At 45.5% G+C, this 17,686-nt stretch overlaps 1 protein-coding gene across 2 annotated transcripts in view; it reads right to left on the bottom strand.

The window, feature by feature from the left end:
- The window catches only part of cd44b (CD44 molecule (IN blood group) b), a 22,903-nt gene extending 17,344 nt beyond the window's left edge, over positions 1–5,559 (bottom strand). For both annotated transcript variants that reach the window (XM_083654309.1, XM_083654310.1), the window contains exon 1: positions 5,188–5,559. In XM_083654309.1, the coding sequence (XP_083510435.1) occupies positions 5,188–5,254 (67 nt within the window). In that variant the 5' untranslated portion in view covers positions 5,255–5,559. The remainder of the gene's footprint in view (positions 1–5,187) is intronic.
- Positions 5,560–17,686: the final 12,127 nt, after the last annotated feature.

The raw sequence follows: 17,686 nt of genomic DNA, 5'->3' as shown, positions 1-17,686 counted from the left end.
ATCTCTCATCTAAATTGAAAGGAGGTTCAAATGGGTGAAGCCAGCAGACCTTTAACAGATGAGCCATGATAAGAAAGACAGCTTGACCTCCAGCACTCTTTCCAAACGATCATCATTGGAGAGTATAGGGGAGAGCTTAGTGGAAAAGAGACACTTTGAGAAAGGGCCTTGCATTGGCTGTCAGGTTTAGAATACATTCTTACTTTTTAAATGACCATTGACCATACATGTACTATATGTACAACGTGATAAAGATAAGATAAAGATGAGATAAAGATAAGATAAAGATAAGAAACTCTGTTTAGAGCCTTCAGGTCACCGAACACTGCTATTATTGACCATTGAGCCAAAGAAATCCACATACAGTGCATAATATATACTGTATATACACACACATAGAAATAAGCACGCAAAATTTCTCATATATATTATATATATATATATATACATAGATTTGGTGAAGCCAGTTTTAGTGTTTGTGTACAGTACAGTACTGTACAGTACCTGTGCGATACCTGCTTTTTTAAATTGAATTATATGACTATAGTGCTACTTTGATCTCTGACTTTTAAAGTCAATTGCCAGCAACTGGACACAGCACACATGTTGGAGCTGGAGATGTGGCTGAGGATGTGGTGAGTGTGGAGATCATTGAGTTTGCCTCATGCAGGAGGATCTGTATACATTACAGGGCTGTGTCGGAGCAGCTTTCTCAGGGCCACAAAGACTTTAGTGTATATGAGGAGAAAAAGCAGGCGATGGGGGGGCAGCTCTTGGAGCCTGAGACTCAAAGCCTTTAAAATGTAATTAATAGCTTTAACAGCACATGCGGAGATAGAGGAGACCTGAAATATGAGCCTGTCCCCTCCATTCAAGACCAGTTAAAATGCAGAGCAGCGTCCGAGAGAGAGGCTGCCCGAGAGAGAGGCTGCCCGAGAGAGAGCGCGTAAAGTAGGGGGGGGAATTCTTACAACATGGTGGCGGGGGACCCTGAGTTTGGGGCGGTTAGTTTGTGGAGGAGGGAACAGCGGTCAGAGGAGGTGAACACGTGTCTGAGAGTCTCCGGTGGCAGGAGATGCCGTACAGGCACAAGCTCTCTTTGTCATGTCCAGGTCCCGTCCAGCAGGGCCCCTCACCGCCCCTCACCTTGAAACCTGACACGGCCAGGTGCGGGAGGGAGGGGGCGCCGTACCAAGGAGGCAAATACGGCCACATTTGCAAGAAGTCCAGGGTTCATGTTGGTGTATGCATGTGTATGTGTGTGTGTGTATGAGAGAGAGAGAGAGAGAGAGGAAGAGAGAGAGTCAGAGTCAGCCAGTCAGGACTGTGGTCAATCTGCTCTTGTCTAAAGTGGACAATTTGCTACAGGTGTATTTAGAGATGCCTCAAAAAGCAAGGAGACAGCTTACAGATGGATAGTTATTGAGTATTTTTGATGAATGTGCTGGAAGAGGATGTTTTTCCATTCTGATCAACAGATCTGCTCAGTTGATTTGCCTTAGAGGTCAAAAGAGATAAGAATTTGACATGGTTTAGGTCCGATTTGAAAGGTCTTCACATTCTCATGTTTTACTGTGAGGACTGGAAAGATGACTGGGAAGCTGTGCTCTTCCACCGCCTGCTGATCACTCTCTTACTCTCTGTGCTCTTCCACCACCTGCTGATCACTCTCTTACTCTCTGTGCTCTTCCACCGCCTGCTGATCACTCTCTTACTCTCTGTGCTCTTCCACCGCCTGCTGATCACTCTCTTACTCTCTGTGCTCTTCCACCGCCTGCTGATCACTCTCTTACTCTCTGTGCTCTTCCACCGCCTGCTGATCACTCTCTTACTCTCTGTGCTCTTCCACCGCCTGCTGATCACTCTCTTACTCTCTGTGCTCTTCCACCGCCTGCTGATCACTCTCTTACTCTCTGTGCTCTTCCACCGCCTGCTGATCACTCTCTTACTCTCTGTGCTCTTCCACCGCCTGCTGATCACTCTCTTACTCTCTGTGCTCTTCCACCACATGCTGATCACTCTCTTACTCTCTGTGCTCTTCCACCGCCTGCTGATCACTCTCTTACTCTCTGTGCTCTTCCACCGCCTGCTGATCACTCTCTTACTCTCTGTGCTCTTCCACCGCCTGCTGATCACTCTCTTACTCTCTGTGCTCTTCCACCACGTGCTGATCACTCTCTTACTCTCTGTGCTCTTCCACTGCCTGCTGATCACTCTCTTACTCTCTGTGCTCTTCCACCACGTGCTGATCACTCTCTTACTCTCTGTGCTCTTCCACCGCCTGCTGATCACTCTCTTACTCTCTGTGCTCTTCCACCGCCTGCTGATCACTCTCTTACTCTCTGTGCTCTTCCACCGCCTGCTGATCACTCTCTTACTCTCTGTGCTCTTCCACCGCCTGCTGATCACTCTCTTACTCTCTGTGCTCTTCCACCACCTGCTGATCACTCTCTTACTCTCTGTGCTCTTCCACTGCCTGCTGATCACTCTCTTACTCTCTGTGCTCTTCCACCACATGCTGATCACTCTCTTACTCTCTGTGCTCTTCCACCGCCTGCTGATCACTCTCATACTCTCTGTGCTCTTCCACCGCCTGCTGATCACTCTCTTACTCTCTGTGCTCTTCCACCGCCTGCTGATCACTCTCTTACTCTCTGTGCTCTTCCACCGCCTGCTGATCACTCTCTTACTCTCTGTGCTCTTCCACCACCTGCTGATCACTCTCTTACTCTCTGTGCTCTTCCACCGCCTGCTGATCACTCTCTTACTCTCTGTGCTCTTCCACCGCCTGCTGATCACTCTCTTACTCTCTGTGCTCTTCCACCACCTGCTGATCACTCTCTTACTCTCTGTGCTCTTCCACCACCTGCTGATCACTCTCTTACTCTCTGTGCTCTTCCACCACCTGCTGATCACTCTCTTACTCTCTGTGCTCTTCCACCACGTGCTGATCACTCTCTTACGGAAAAAAAAAAAAACACGATTTCAGACGGAAGCCCGTTTTTATTGTCACACGAACACTTCAACACATGCATGCGGCAAAAACCACACTGCAACATAATCACACCTTGCGTACTTCCTGTTTCAGCTGTTGCCATGGCAATATTTGTTTGTTTCCCCTCTGAGGTGATAAAAAAAAAAAACTCTCTCTCGTAACGGGACAAGCCCCGTCTTTTATTGTCACACGAACACCACAACACATGCATGCGGCCACAACACACTCATGCTGACGGTGGCCGGTGAAATTTGTCCTCTGCATTTGACCCATCCAGGCTTGTCCTTTCCTCCAGGGGGCAGGCCAGGAGCAGTGGTCGCTTTTTCTTTCCAGCGCCCGGGGACCAACTTCAGATGTTGTCGTCACTGGTCGGATGACGATCTTCTGCATGTTTTTAGTGGGGGGTTATGTACGGAGGAACCCCCTGGGGGGTACGGGGAGAACATGCAAACTCCACACAGAAAGGCCCTTTCGACGAGATAGCCCACTACTCTCTGTGCTCTTCCACCGCCTGCTGATCACTCTCTTAAAATTACATTCAGCCGGCATGAACGGAATAATACGATTTCTCACCCTTTTATTACATCGCCTGCAGAAGTCATGCAGGAGAATGTGAATTTCAATGGATGGAATTAATTCAATCTAATTTTTTCAGTTACCCTAAAAGATACAGCGACAGTTGCCATTTTTTGTAGTCAAGGCACTGTTTCCCCATTACAATCCATCACTTCCTATACATCCATGGTCATAATTGAGGCACAGTAAAAACCCTCTGTAAATCTCATCGTGGTTTTCATGGAAGTCTGGATCTGGCCACAAGTCCACGAGTCCTGCTCTTAATGATGTGCTTGAGGCGAAACACTCCACGGATTTAAGGTTCAAAGACAACGTCTGGCCCAGGACGAGCCAGTAACCACCACAGGACTAAAGTCGCCAGACATCCAATTACAGGACACATTACATGCACACGTGTGCACACACACACACAGACACACACACACACACACAGACACACACACACACACACACACAGACACACACACACACACACACACGCACACGCACACGCAACAACTCCCAACTCCCAACGTGCCTCTGCACTGTGAGCCCTGAGGTGAACTCTGGAGGCAAACACGTGCTGGAGCGATGGGGGTAAAATGGATACACCCCCTCTTCTCACACACACACACACACACACACACACACACACACACACACACACACACACACACAAGCACACACACTTCCTATACGAGCTGCTATAGCATAGCCTCGTATTCGCCTTTAAAACACCGGTCAAATTTATAGCTCCATGCTGATTGTTCCTTGGCACAGTGCCAGAGGGAGTCATTGTTAAACCCATACACCTATACACCCCCCCCCCCTCCACCCCCCTCCACCCCCCTCCACCCCTCAAAGCCTTAAGGGACCAAGCCAGACTAGACTAACACAGACCTGTTTGATTCAGCACCAACTTCTCCTCAGAGATGTAGCGCTCCGAGCAACATATCCAATCAAAACGTTCCCCGGCACAGGGGAGAAGGAGACAAAGAGAAACAGGCAGACAATGAGGAGGAGAAGGTACAGCGATTGATGGAGATCCTTTGTGTTCTAGACAATAAAGCATGAAGCGTGGCGGCGGCATATACAGTAGATACCAGCTGTGCAGTAGCTGCATGGCACACACACACACCAACAAAAAAGCACTCCATTTCTTCTTCTAACCAGCGAGATAAGGCTGCTGTCTGAAAGCTACACTGATCCTCCAAAACCCTGATGAATGTAAGGCTGACTTCCCCGGCGAGAGGCAGAGTGCAGGCTGCCTGGGCGCCTGTCTCCTTTGTGTCTACCAGGAGTCTGCCAGACGTGAGGCTGTCTGTGCCTCAGTGTAGTGCGCCGCGCGCTGCATCCACTCATCCATACAAGCAGCAGCACAGCACAGCCTCTCTCACTGTCTCCTCTTCTTTACACCAACACACACACACACACACGCTCGCTCACATTCCCAACAACGCTCAACTCTAAGGTCCAAGGCGGGAAAGGAGACCCCCCCCCCCCCCCCCCCCCAAATACTGTCAGGTCATCAAATCTGCCAACAAAGGAGTGTTGCCAGCCTGAAGACCAGACCGAATAAAGAGCAAAAATCCCCCAACAAAGAGCTGTCCGCCGGGGCAGAGGCGCCGTCCCCTCACCTTGAGGTTGTTCCGACCTGGAGGAGGCCAATAATCCAAAGGTGACCCCCAAGAGCAGAGTCCACATCCTGGGCAAAGTGTCTGGCCGGTGGCTGGGTGAGTAGCTGGGAGAGGAGGTGTGTGACGGCTCTTCTGTGGTCCTGTCTTCTCTCTGCCAGGAGTGACGGGTGCTCTCTCTCTCTCTCTCTGTGTGTGTGTGCGCGTGTGTGTGTGTGCACGTGTGTGTGTGTGTGTGTGTGCACGTGTGTGTGTGTGTGTGTGTGTGAAAGCAAGAGAGTGGTAGAGTGAGATAGCAATAATACAAAAAAACCACACCAAAAAAACAGAGGGAGCCTGGCACTCTGAAGGGAGTTGCTGTGAGTGTCTGGTAGCTATTGGAGCCGAATCAGACTTTGCTCAACTTTTCTCTTCTCTGCCCGTAGAGAGACACAGAGAGGCTAGTGGCACACCAGCAGAAGGGGAAGCGGGTGGTGCATGTGAGCACACACCCATCTGCCGCTCCCACACTTACCCCCTCCCACCCTCCCTCCCTCCCTCCCTCCTACCCCACCTCTCTCTCTCTCTCTCTCTCTCTCTCTCTCGGACTGCCTCCACAGTTTGTCATGGATAAGAAGGTGATCTCTCCCTCTGTCTGGCTCTCTCGCCCCTGCCCTCCCCTCCTGTCTTACTCTTTTTATGTTCTTGACAGCAACAGTTTCGGAGGGCGCATCTGGTCTTTTGTTCAGTCCTCCTCACTCCATTTTCAATTCATCTGATGTTCTGGTCTCCTCTCTCTCTCTCTCTCTCTCTCTCTCCTCTCTCTCTCTCTCTCGCTGTATGTCTCAGTGTGATACTACTGTATGCCACCAATGGAAAGAGGTCACTTCCATTCCACAGAGACACTCTTTTGTCTTCAAGGTTCTGCCCGGAAAGTCCACACATTGTTCGTAAGATGTGAAATATTGTGATCAGTTCTCGGTGTTTTCACTGCTGCCCTGACGGTCGACGTACTGTACATTGACAGGGAAAGATACGCTGGAGATATAGGAAAGGCAACACTAGTAAATGTGCCTCGTTCACAGTCACACCTCTCTCTCAATGTCTACTGTGCATGGGCGTGACATCAATGTGTCCCAGCTACACTGTTCAAATGAGCTCCCCAATATAGAAACAAGCTGCATGCTACCTGCAGCCCGTGTGGCAGAACGGCAGTGGTTTGTTGTCCATTTGCATGATGAGAAATCGGCCCTCTCTCAGGTGGAACATCTCATGAAAAGTAAGTGAAGAGAGAGACGGACTGAAATCCCCCTGACCAGCTCCATAATTGGCACCATATCTGAAAATACATATGTGTGATGGAAAACCATGACTGTTAGTCAGCAGTGCTTTGGTCACCCTATAGCAAACATCCATAAAGAGCGCTGTAAATGCTCCGCACGACAACAACTGTGGCCAGCAGCAGCTCCAGTCATGAGACGAGCGCTGGGGGACACACGCAGGCAGGACATACAAGCTGGTGGTTGAATGCAGTGATTATTACAATGGAAGCCACACAGCGTTTTCATCTATTTTAGGTCTGGATGGCACAGAAAGGGAGGGAGCCACATTGGTTAATGGGCGCCTCTTGAACACAGTCGTACAACAGAACAGAAAGCCAGCGGGGCGCCGCGTGTACCGCGTGTATCGAGTGGGGAAAAAGAAAGAAGGCAGTGTTATGCCATACAGATCAATGACTACAGCTCTGATAACAGCTGCCATTTTTTCCCACCTCTGTTGGTGCAGATCTGCTTTGATTTCAGCCATATCGATGGATGGGAAGTCTGGAGGGAGAGTCTTGATTCAGGCATGCAAAGTGAAAATCCATAGAAAAATGCTTTAAGATGAGCAACTAACCACAATCAATCGGGGCAATAACTTGCTGCTGCTGTCGATATCCTTGTTATTCACAGACTTGTGTGCATCTGAAGCTCCTGAAGCTCACCCCAGCAATGAAACATAAAGCTAGCATATAGCCTAAATAACTATAGAGCTAAAGACAATGGAACATATACTGTAGCTAGCGTATAGCCTAAATAACTATAGAGCTAAAGACAATGGAACATATACTGTAGCTAGCGTATAGCCTAAATAACTATAGAGCTAAAGACAATGGAACATAAAGCTAGCGTATAGCCTAAATAACTATAGAGCTAAAGACAATGAAACATATACTGTAGCTAGCGTATAGCCTAACTATAGAGCTAAAGACAATGGAACATATACTGTAGCTAGCGTATAGCCTAACTATAGAGCTAAAGACAATGGAACATAAAGCTAGTGTATAGCCTAAATAACTATAGAGCTAAAGACAATGAAACATATACTGTAGCTAGCGTATAGCCTAACTATAGAGCTAAAGACAATGGAACATAAAGCTAGTGTATAGCCTAAATAACTATAGAGCTAAAGACAATGGAACATAAAGCTAGCGTATAGCCTAAATAACTATAGAGCTAAAGACAATGAAACATATACTGTAGCTAGCGTATAGCCTAAATAACTATAGAGCTAAAGACAATGAAACATAAAGCTAGCGTATAGCCTAAATAACTATAGAGCTAAAGACAATGAAACATATACTGTAGCTAGCGTATAGCCTAAATAACTATAGAGCTAAAGACAATGAAACATAAAGCTAGCGTATAGCCTAAATAACTATAGAGCTAAAGACAATGAAACATATACTGTAGCTAGCGTATAGCCTAACTATAGAGCTAAAGACAATGGAACATAAAGCTAGTGTATAGCCTAAATAACTATAGAGCTAAAGACAATGGAACATAAAGCTAGTGTATAGCCTAAATAACTATAGAGCTAAAGACAATGGAACATAAAGCTAGTGTATAGCCTAAATAACTATAGAGCTAAAGACAATGAAACATATACTGTAGCTAGCGTATAGCCTAAATAACTATAGAGCTAAAGACAATGGAACATAAAGCTAGCGTATAGCCTAAATAACTATAGAGCTAAAGACAATGAAACATATACTGTAGCTAGCGTATAGCCTAAATAACTATAGAGCTAAAGACAATGAAACATAAAGCTAGCGTATAGCCTAAATAACTATAGAGCTAAAGACAATGAAACATATACTGTAGCTAGCGTATAGCCTAAATAACTATAGAGCTAAAGACAATGAAACATAAAGCTAGCGTATAGCCTAAATAACTATAGAGCTAAAGACAATGAAACATATACTGTAGCTAGCGTATAGCCTAACTATAGAGCTAAAGACAATGGAACATAAAGCTAGTGTATAGCCTAAATAACTATAGAGCTAAAGACAATGGAACATAAAGCTAGTGTATAGCCTAAAAATAACTATAGAGCTAAAGACAATGGAACATAAAGCTAGTGTATAGCCTAAATAACTATAGAGCTAAAGACAATGAAACATATACTGTAGCTAGCGTATAGCCTAACTATAGAGCTAAAGACAATGGAACATAAAGCTAGTGTATAGCCTAAATAACTATAGAGCTAAAGACAATGGAACATAAAGCTAGTGTATAGCCTAAATAACTATAGAGCTAAAGACAATGGAACATAAAGCTAGTGTATAGCCTAAATAACTATAGAGCTAAAGACAATGGAACATAAAGCTAGTGTATAGCCTAAATAACTATAGAGCTAAAGACAATGGAACATAAAGCTAGTGTATAGCCTAAATAACTATAGAGCTAAAGACAATGGAACATAAAGCTAGTGTATAGCCTAAATAACTATAGAGCTAAAGACAATGGAACATAAAGCTAGTGTATAGCCTAACTATAGAGCTAAAGACAATGGAACATAAAGCTAGTGTATAGCCTAAATAACTATAGAGCTAAAGACAATGAAACATAAAGCTAGCGTATAGCCTAACTATAGAGCTAAAGACAATGGAACATAAAGCTAGTGTATAGCCTAAATAACTATAGAGCTAAAGACAATGGAACATAAAGCTAGTGTATAGCCTAAATAACTATAGAGCTAAAGACAATGGAACATAAAGCTAGTGTATAGCCTAAATAACTATAGAGCTAAAGACAATGGAACATAAAGCTAGTGTATAGCCTAACTATAGAGCTAAAGACAATGGAACATAAAGCTAGTGTATAGCCTAAATAACTATAGCGCTAAAGAGGAAAGACTCGCATCATATCCTGCACAGCAATGTAATGAGCTATAAATGAACAGGCAGTAATGGGAATAAGTGGTAAACAGTGTTGAAGACAATGTAGGCCCAATGGCTCACTCACTATAGGAGACCCCCTTGACTTCCCTCTCCTCCGCCCTCTGCTCACATCCGCTGCAGCCCATACAGCTGATTACAAGGTCAAGTGGTTTAGCAAGTCGTTGTGAAAACTAAAGAGACAAGAGGCCTTTGAACAAGTGACAAGAAGAGAGGAGAAGAAATGTTAAATCAAGAATGGCTTTGAGTTGACGTTTAGATTAGACTGAGAGAGTAGTATACATCAGCTGGTCCTCAATTTAGGCAAATGTATTGTTAAGATGGTTATGTAGGGTATAGACTCCCATTCGAGAAAGCGCTGCGAAAACACATCCGTCTTTTCTGATGACATGCATTCACTTTCATTGTACGTCAGTGTGAAATGCACACTGACGTACAATGAAAGTCACAGAGGAAGACGAAGTAACCATGAAAAAGAAACGCAAAAACCACACTGGAACATAATCACACCTTGCGTACTTCCTGTTTCAGCTGTTGCCATGGCAATATTTGTTTGTTTACCCTATGAGGTGATAGGAAGAGATGAAGCAAAATTAATGCAAATGCAGACTCCAAAACAAACACATTCACACTCCCACCTTGGCTGAAAACACACCCACACACACACACACACACACACACACACACACACACACACACACACACACACACACACACACACACACACACACACACACACACACACACACACACACAGGGTTGTTATCTTAGTGTATTTGAGACTAATGCAAACAATAGTTACAATTTAACTACATTAATTAATTAAGAGATTTATAGGTCAATCAAAAATGTAATAAAGTAGAAATGAAAGAAAACAAAGACGGCAACTTCTTCAGCACTGACGAGGAAATGGAGAGTGAGAGAGATAGAGAGAGAGTGTGTGTGAGAGAGAGAGAGTGTGTGAGAGAGAGAGAGAGAGTGTGTGAGAGAGAGAGAGAGAGAGAGAGTGTGTGAGAGAGAGATAGAGAGAGAGAGAGTGTGTGTGAGAGAGAGAGAGAGTGTGTGAGAGAGAGAGAGAGAGTGTGTGTGTGAGAGAGAGAGAGAGAGAGACTGAAGACAAGTGATTATCTGGCCTGAGTTCAGTTCTCCTCACAGAACAATGCCTGTCCTAGTTTCTCTCTCTGAGGAAACGACTGACACAAACCACACAGACGATCCATTCCTTTATTGACTGGCTGGAGCTCAGTGTGCAGCTAATATTTGCTGTGATTGACAAATGTCCTTTTAATGAAACACTTGAACCACCACACACACGGTCACATGGAGGCCAGGCACGATCAAGAAGGCCAACTTAGTCAACACTGCAGTACAATGCAATGCACATACTTCTCAATCACTGTCAACCTACACACGTAAGATAAACATGTTTGTTTACCTTAGTTGAACTCATTCATGCTTAAACTGGTGTGAATGTGACCTGTGAATGACTGGGCCATATTCTTCCAAAAAGGGGACTTAATTTTGGCTTCAAACTTTTAAAGCAGACAGAGCAAAAAAACTCTATTTAGCCTGATTTTTATTTTAGGGAAGAGGAAGAGGAAGAGGGAGAGGAAGACGAAGAAGAAGAAGAATAAGAAGAAAGAGAAGAAGAAGAAAAAAAGAGAGAAAAATCTCTGCGGCTGGACCATCCCTGAGCGTCGGTTTGAAAAATAACCAAACAGTTAACCGAGGCTCCGTATTTTCTGGCAATCTGTGCCATATGACGTTAGCGCAGCACGGAGGAACACCAGAGACGAACAGCTGTATCCCAGGCATGACCGGACCCCCAAATTACACATTAGACTGCTGAGTCAGCCGATATGCATCCAGCAAAGAACATTTCCACGACTCTTAGTCAGTGAAGACAGACACACACACACACACACACACACACACACACACACTCACACTCCATCAGACGTCCGCGGTTCGGGAATCCTTGTGGTAATGGCCTGGCCTGACTAACGGCACTTCCCCAGCATTCCTGTTAAGCAACGTGCCTTTTTCCCCCTCTGACCATGCATGCACAGCGACTGGTATGTGACCAGACGCCATCTCAACATGTCCATATACGTACAGAGCAGCGAGAAAGAGCCAATCGGCACCGGTCACTGTCAAAACATCCAGCGAGGGCTGAGAGATGGGAGCACATTTGTTTTACTCAAAAATGTCGACCAATGCAATGCTGTTTATACGACTGTCAGAATTGTGTGTGAAAGCGTATACTGAGGAGATGCTGCTGTGGGCCAGTGATTCTCCACCCGCCTCATATCATTCAATTCAGTGTAGTCCACATTAGGGCCACGACTCCCAGTCTAGATTTTGTCCAGAATTCCATTTCTATCTGTATCATAGGTAGAGAGATAACAGTGAATCTATGACCAAAATAGGCATTATTCTACATTCTCTGTGATCTTGTAAATTCAATAATAGTGAAGTTGAATAATTCATGAATTTGCTGGGGACCCCCTGGAACCCCGTCAAGGACCCCCTGGTGGTCCCCGGACCCCACATTGAGAACCACCGCTGTAGGCTACAGTATGCGAACAGTGAGTTTAAAAAAGAAAAACAGTGTGTGTACTGTCTAGTTAATATGTATAGATATTATTCACAGATGTTACTGTGTATACAGCTACAGTATCACAGCATGGAATTTCCATTCTGTTCTGAACGTGCTGTTAACTCATGGGTGTGACCGGCAGGATATTGATTCGCTTCTGCAAGCATCAATTCAGCTTCCTGTTTTGTTGCTTTGGTTAACCTATCTGACAACTACATGACAACCGAAACTTTTGTGGGCGTTCAGATGGTCCAACCCATGTTCTGTTATATCTGTGTTGCTGCTTCTGCTGGAGGCCGGGGAGGGGGGGCTTTGACAGCAGTACGTGCTTGTTGTCAGCCGTGCCTCACTCTGCAGTGTCTCAGGTACTGCATGCTTGTTGTTGGCCGTGCCTCACCCTGCAGTGTCTCAGATACTGCATGCTTGTTGTTGGCCGTGCCTCACCCCGCAGTGTCTCAGGTACTGCATGCTTGTTGTTGGCCGTGCCTCACCCTGCAGTGTCTCAGGTACTGCATGCTTGTTGTTGTCCGTGCCTCACCCTGCAGTGTCTCAGGTACTGCATGCTTGTTGTTGGCTGTGCCTCACTCTGCAGTGTCTCAGGTACTGCATGCTTGTTGTCGGCTGTGCCTCACCCTGCAGTGTCTCAGGTACTGCATGCTTGTTGTTGGCCGTGCCTCACCCTGCAGTGTCTCAGGTACTGCATGCTTGTTGTTGTCGGCTGTGCCTCACCCTGCAGTGTCTCAGGTACTGCATGCTTGTTGTTGGCTGTGCCTCACTCTGCAGTGTCTCAGGTACTGCATGCTTGTTGTTGGCTGTGCCTCACTCTGCAGTGTCTCAGGTACTGCATGCTTGTTGTCGGCTGTGCCTCACCCTGCAGTGTCTCAGGTACTGCATGCTTGTTGTTGTCGGCTGTGCCTCACCCTGCAGTGTCTCAGGTACTGCATGCTTGTTGTTGGCTGTGCCTCACTCTGCAGTGTCTCAGGTACTGCATGCTTGTTGTCGGCTGTGCCTCACCCTGCAGTGTCTCAGGTACTGCATGCTTGTTGTTGTCCGTGCCTCACCCTGCAGTGTCTCAGGTACTGCATGCTTGTTGTTGTCGGCTGTGCCTCACCCTGCAGCGTCTCAGGTACTGCATGCTTGTTGTTGGCTGTGCCTCAGGTACTGCATGCTTGTTGTCGGCTGTGCCTCACCCCGCAGCGTCTCAGGCACAATGAGCTGTCGGCATCATGGGAGCATGACTGGGCCGCTTCAAAAGGCCGGGCTTTGTGCAACGACAACAAGGCCAGGGCCGCGCTTGTGTTTGGGTGCTGGGACGGCAGATCGGCCGTGTTTGGACAGTGAGTGTCACAGACTACTGTACAGCCAACTGGAATGTCCTGTGTCATCCCCCATCTGGGTCCTACTCACAGTCAGCCTGGCAGCGATAAGCCTCGGTAATCTCCCAGCCAGGTGAAGCGTTTGCAGATGCCCCCTGGTTCCTGGCACCTCGACTAATGCAAATGTGCTTCCTTCCGGTAGAACTGACAATGGATGACGCAAGTTGAGTGGCAAAGGAGGCCTTTCATAGAAATGATTTGATGGTAGGCTTTGCCGGGCAAACTCGGTGCATCGCCTTTTAAAAGGGCTGATTCAATAGAGAAGCGCTGGTAGTCAGGGAAAATGGGGAGAGCAGAGGAAATCCTGTCAACAATGGTTGAACAAACTTGAGCGTGAGACAGTGTGGATGAGAGTGAGCCGGCTGATCATCCACAAAGCCTGTTCACACAGGGAAGTATGCGTCTGTGTGTACGTGTGTGGGATCAGACATAGACATCGAGAGGGAGAGATTCCTGAGCAGCAAGCAGACTAAGCAGACTAAATTATTGAATGATAAAACCATGACCTTTTCATCACTGATTCACATTTAGACTCCAAATGACCCATGTCCTTCAAACGTCTGAGAGATCCATTTCAAAATATGTGTAACTCCAGCAGGGCCTTCCTTTGAAAGCCTTAGACCTGTTAATACATGAATGTATGGTGCTGAGCTTTGATGAAGCCCAGGAGGAGGTGGAGTGTTGGTTGGAGATTCAGGGAAAGGGTGGGGTGCAGGGTGCATGGTCCCAGTCCCCCTAACCCCATGTCAGGAGGTGCTGCTCGCCCCTCATTGGTTGTGTAGTCAAAACTCAAAACTCCCGAGAAACACAATTCAGCCACTGACTGTAGATCAGTGCTTCTCAGAGTGGGGTCCGGGGATCCCCAGAGGTCCTTGAGGGCGGTTTTCCTCGGGGTCTCCAGCAAAGGGGGGGTAATTTCTTTTCACTTTTTTCATTCAGAAGTAACACAATGACAAAATGTATGACTATTTTGGTCATGGGTTTCATACAATTTCTAATACAATACAATCTAAAAGCCAAAATCTTACCAGATAGGGGGACCCTGAGACAAAATCTTATCAAATGGGGGTCCGTGGACTAATTTCTGTGTCAGTTTAGGGGTCCTTGATGTGAAAAAGTTGAAGAACCACTGGCTTAGATCTCTGACTGTACGAGGAAAACCGGCAGGCTGCAGCCTGCGTTTTCTGACCCACACATTCATCAGACGACGTACTGTATCTGAAATCCAAAGATCGGCGCAACAGAAACACACACTTGCCCACTTTGGTCTCCATGGCAACTGCCTCCCTCACGCCGCACCACGCTGCGAGTCTGACCTACACGGCTGCCCGAGCCCCCGCGCTACCTCCAAGACCCTGCACTCAGTTCATCAAAACCCTCCGCAGGAACTAGTATGATGCCCTCTCCCCGGCAGCTCTTACCCAGCTGTTCTGCATAACAAGATCGCCGGGCGTCGATGGCAGGCGGCATTCAGACGAGTAAATGTCAACCTGTGACAGAAAAGCCAAATGTCAGAATGTGTTTAGCTGATATTTGGAAGGGCATTGATGGACTCCTTGATGGTCAGCTTGATAGCGAGGTCTTATGACTGATACAGGAACATGATGGAGGTGGTTTTCACTATCATGACACACCAAAACTTGAGGTAAACCAAACCGCGTAAAACACAATGTGAATATCTCCCACGGCAATTAATATTCTGCTCCTGTAAACATTAGGTCTATGATGTAGGACAGAGGTTCCCAAACTTTTCAGACCAAGTACCACCAAATAACCAAATTACCATTTCCTATTGAGGATATACATTTTTTTTCCATAAAATAAAATTAACTGATTTAACCATGCAATAGCATCAGAAATGCTAAATAACCCCTAGGGATAAAATAACAATTAGGCTGCTTGTTTGTTGCTCTTGCCATTTGCTGATAGGCTGATGGCAGTCAGCAAGGCTCTTGAGTACCACCAGATGGAGCCTCGCGGACCACCAGTGGTCCCAGGACCACAATTTGGGAATCACTGGTCTAGGATATTGTACAGTGAAGAGATGAGAAGGCTTTGTCCCAACCTAAGGTAAAACATCTCATAAGACTTGGGGTTTGGTAGTACAAGAACAGGAGACAACTTCACAAGAAGGCCACAGTTACCACTGAGCATGTTCAACACTGCTTTCTTCTCTGTTAGTTGCCAGGGTTTCATGGTCTATAGCCACACATCCGGCATCTAAACTAATGGGTGCTAAAAGGATATATAATAGACCGTATATTCACACCATAATTCACATGCACGCACGCGTGCGCATACACACACACGCGCGCATGGACGGGCGCACACACACACACACACACACACACACACACACACACACACACCCACACACACACACACATCCCCTATGCTCTTTTGCCATGTGTTGAAGACATGGTTTGTCTTACTTAACCGGCTGTGAATCATCACAATGTCAGGTATATTATAAAACTGTAGTAAACAGTTTTGCAGACATTCATTTAGTTTAACAGTTATTGGTAGTTGATTTGAGTGAAGTTGTGGACCAGTGATGTCTTGGTGTATTATGTGCATGAATGGAATCATTCGTACACAACTTAACTCAAATCAAATCTCAATAAGTGTCAAACTAAATGAATGCCTGCAAAACAGTTTTCTGATATACTTTTGTAATTTTGTAATGATAACAAAGCTGGTTGAAAAATCCTTTAAAAATATTGAATATTTATAGACTATTTTCACGGAATTGTGTTGCTATGGGAACAGTTTGAAACCGAGCTTATTTCCTGTCAGCTATTGTATTAGCAAACACTGCAACAGGAAGTAAGCGAGGAGCAATTTAGAATGTTTATGTTGTCAAGTTATTGAAAGGAGAGTCTTGCAAGAGGGAGAGATGTGTAGGGGAGAGTGGGGTGAGTTGTGCCAGTGGGGAAGTTGTGCCACCCCTTGTATCTAGAAAACCATAGAAGAAATTGGTCATCTGACCACACATTTTTGAAGAGGCATCCATTTTACTCACTCTGCAAAGAAGGGAGGCAAATGGCACAAGAGCTAAGCACATTTAAGTTCAAAAAACTGTTTTTTGCCTCTCAAAGTAAATTTTTTATGATCAAGGTTTATTGATTGTTGTGTCTGAACAATTATAGACAAGCTTGAAAACATTTCACACATGTGTTAGTGTTTTAGTAAGCTACAATATGAGGCTATACTGTTAGCATGATGTTAGCTCCAAACCAGCTATATGATACAAGTTTGTTAAAATGGTGGGGATGGGGTGATTTGTGCCAAAAGGCCTGGGTTAAGTTGTGCCAGTGCAGTTGCAGTTGATTTAGTGAAATTTTATTTCATTTTGTTCTTAAATGTTTAAATAGACCTTGTTGAAGAATATTGCAGTATTGGCAAGTGTAGCCTGGCTCTGTGATAGTTGATTTTGTTCATTTTGAACATAATTTTTATTTCTGAAAATGTTAAATATGTAGGTCAACTGCTGCTACCGTTTAGCCTTGTTTAACCCTGTTATAGTACACTGGACTTTAGTGTTATCTTTATTTTGTCTTGCTTTGATATAGCATTACAGTATATCAGATGAAAATGTTCTGTTTTACTTCAGTAATCAATGGCACAATTTACCCCAACGTATTCTCTCCAAAGGCACAACTTACCCCGCACCGGGGGCAAGTTGTGCCAAGAGACCACTTTTTTAAGAATAGCCATATTTTTTTAACAGTTTATTTAAGATCCAAAGGGAGTGTTCCCAGTGGTGCACAACATCCTGAAATATATTTACATATTGTAGTTGGAGGCATTACTGTCATGCCCTCACTTTAAAGACACCTCAAGTAAAAAGTGGCACAACTCACCCCACTCTCCCCTACAGCAGTACGCTACGTACACTTCTTCAAAGAGAAAGAGATTGAATCAGTCTTTTATGTATCAGTCTTTTATGTCTTAACCCATTGAGACCTGATGCAGCATTTGCGTGTATATCCCTCATTTGTGTGCGTATCCCTTTAAGACCGCGAACCGCGTTAACGCGGTTCGCGGTCTTAAAGGGATACACACACAAATGCTGCATCAGGTATCAATGGGTTAAGTTAGAGCTTGGGACGTCCAGGAGACATTCTCTGACCCGCTGTACCTCCTCCCAGCAGCCGGTTTAAGTCCGGTACACAGATAAATACCCATGTTAATACACTGGTTGTATTATGGGAGGGCACAGCGAGCAGTAACACACAGACTGGATTAAATGTTGGTTAAATGGGAGATAACTAAACATGAAGAGATGAGTTGAGCCGAGGCTGAGGGTGTGGAGTCGTAGAATATGCC

This window comes from Poromitra crassiceps (genome assembly GCF_964638095.1).
Source record: "Poromitra crassiceps genome assembly, chromosome: 18".
NCBI lineage: Eukaryota > Metazoa > Chordata > Actinopteri > Beryciformes > Melamphaidae > Poromitra > Poromitra crassiceps.
This window is presented reverse-complemented; position numbering and strand designations above follow the sequence as displayed.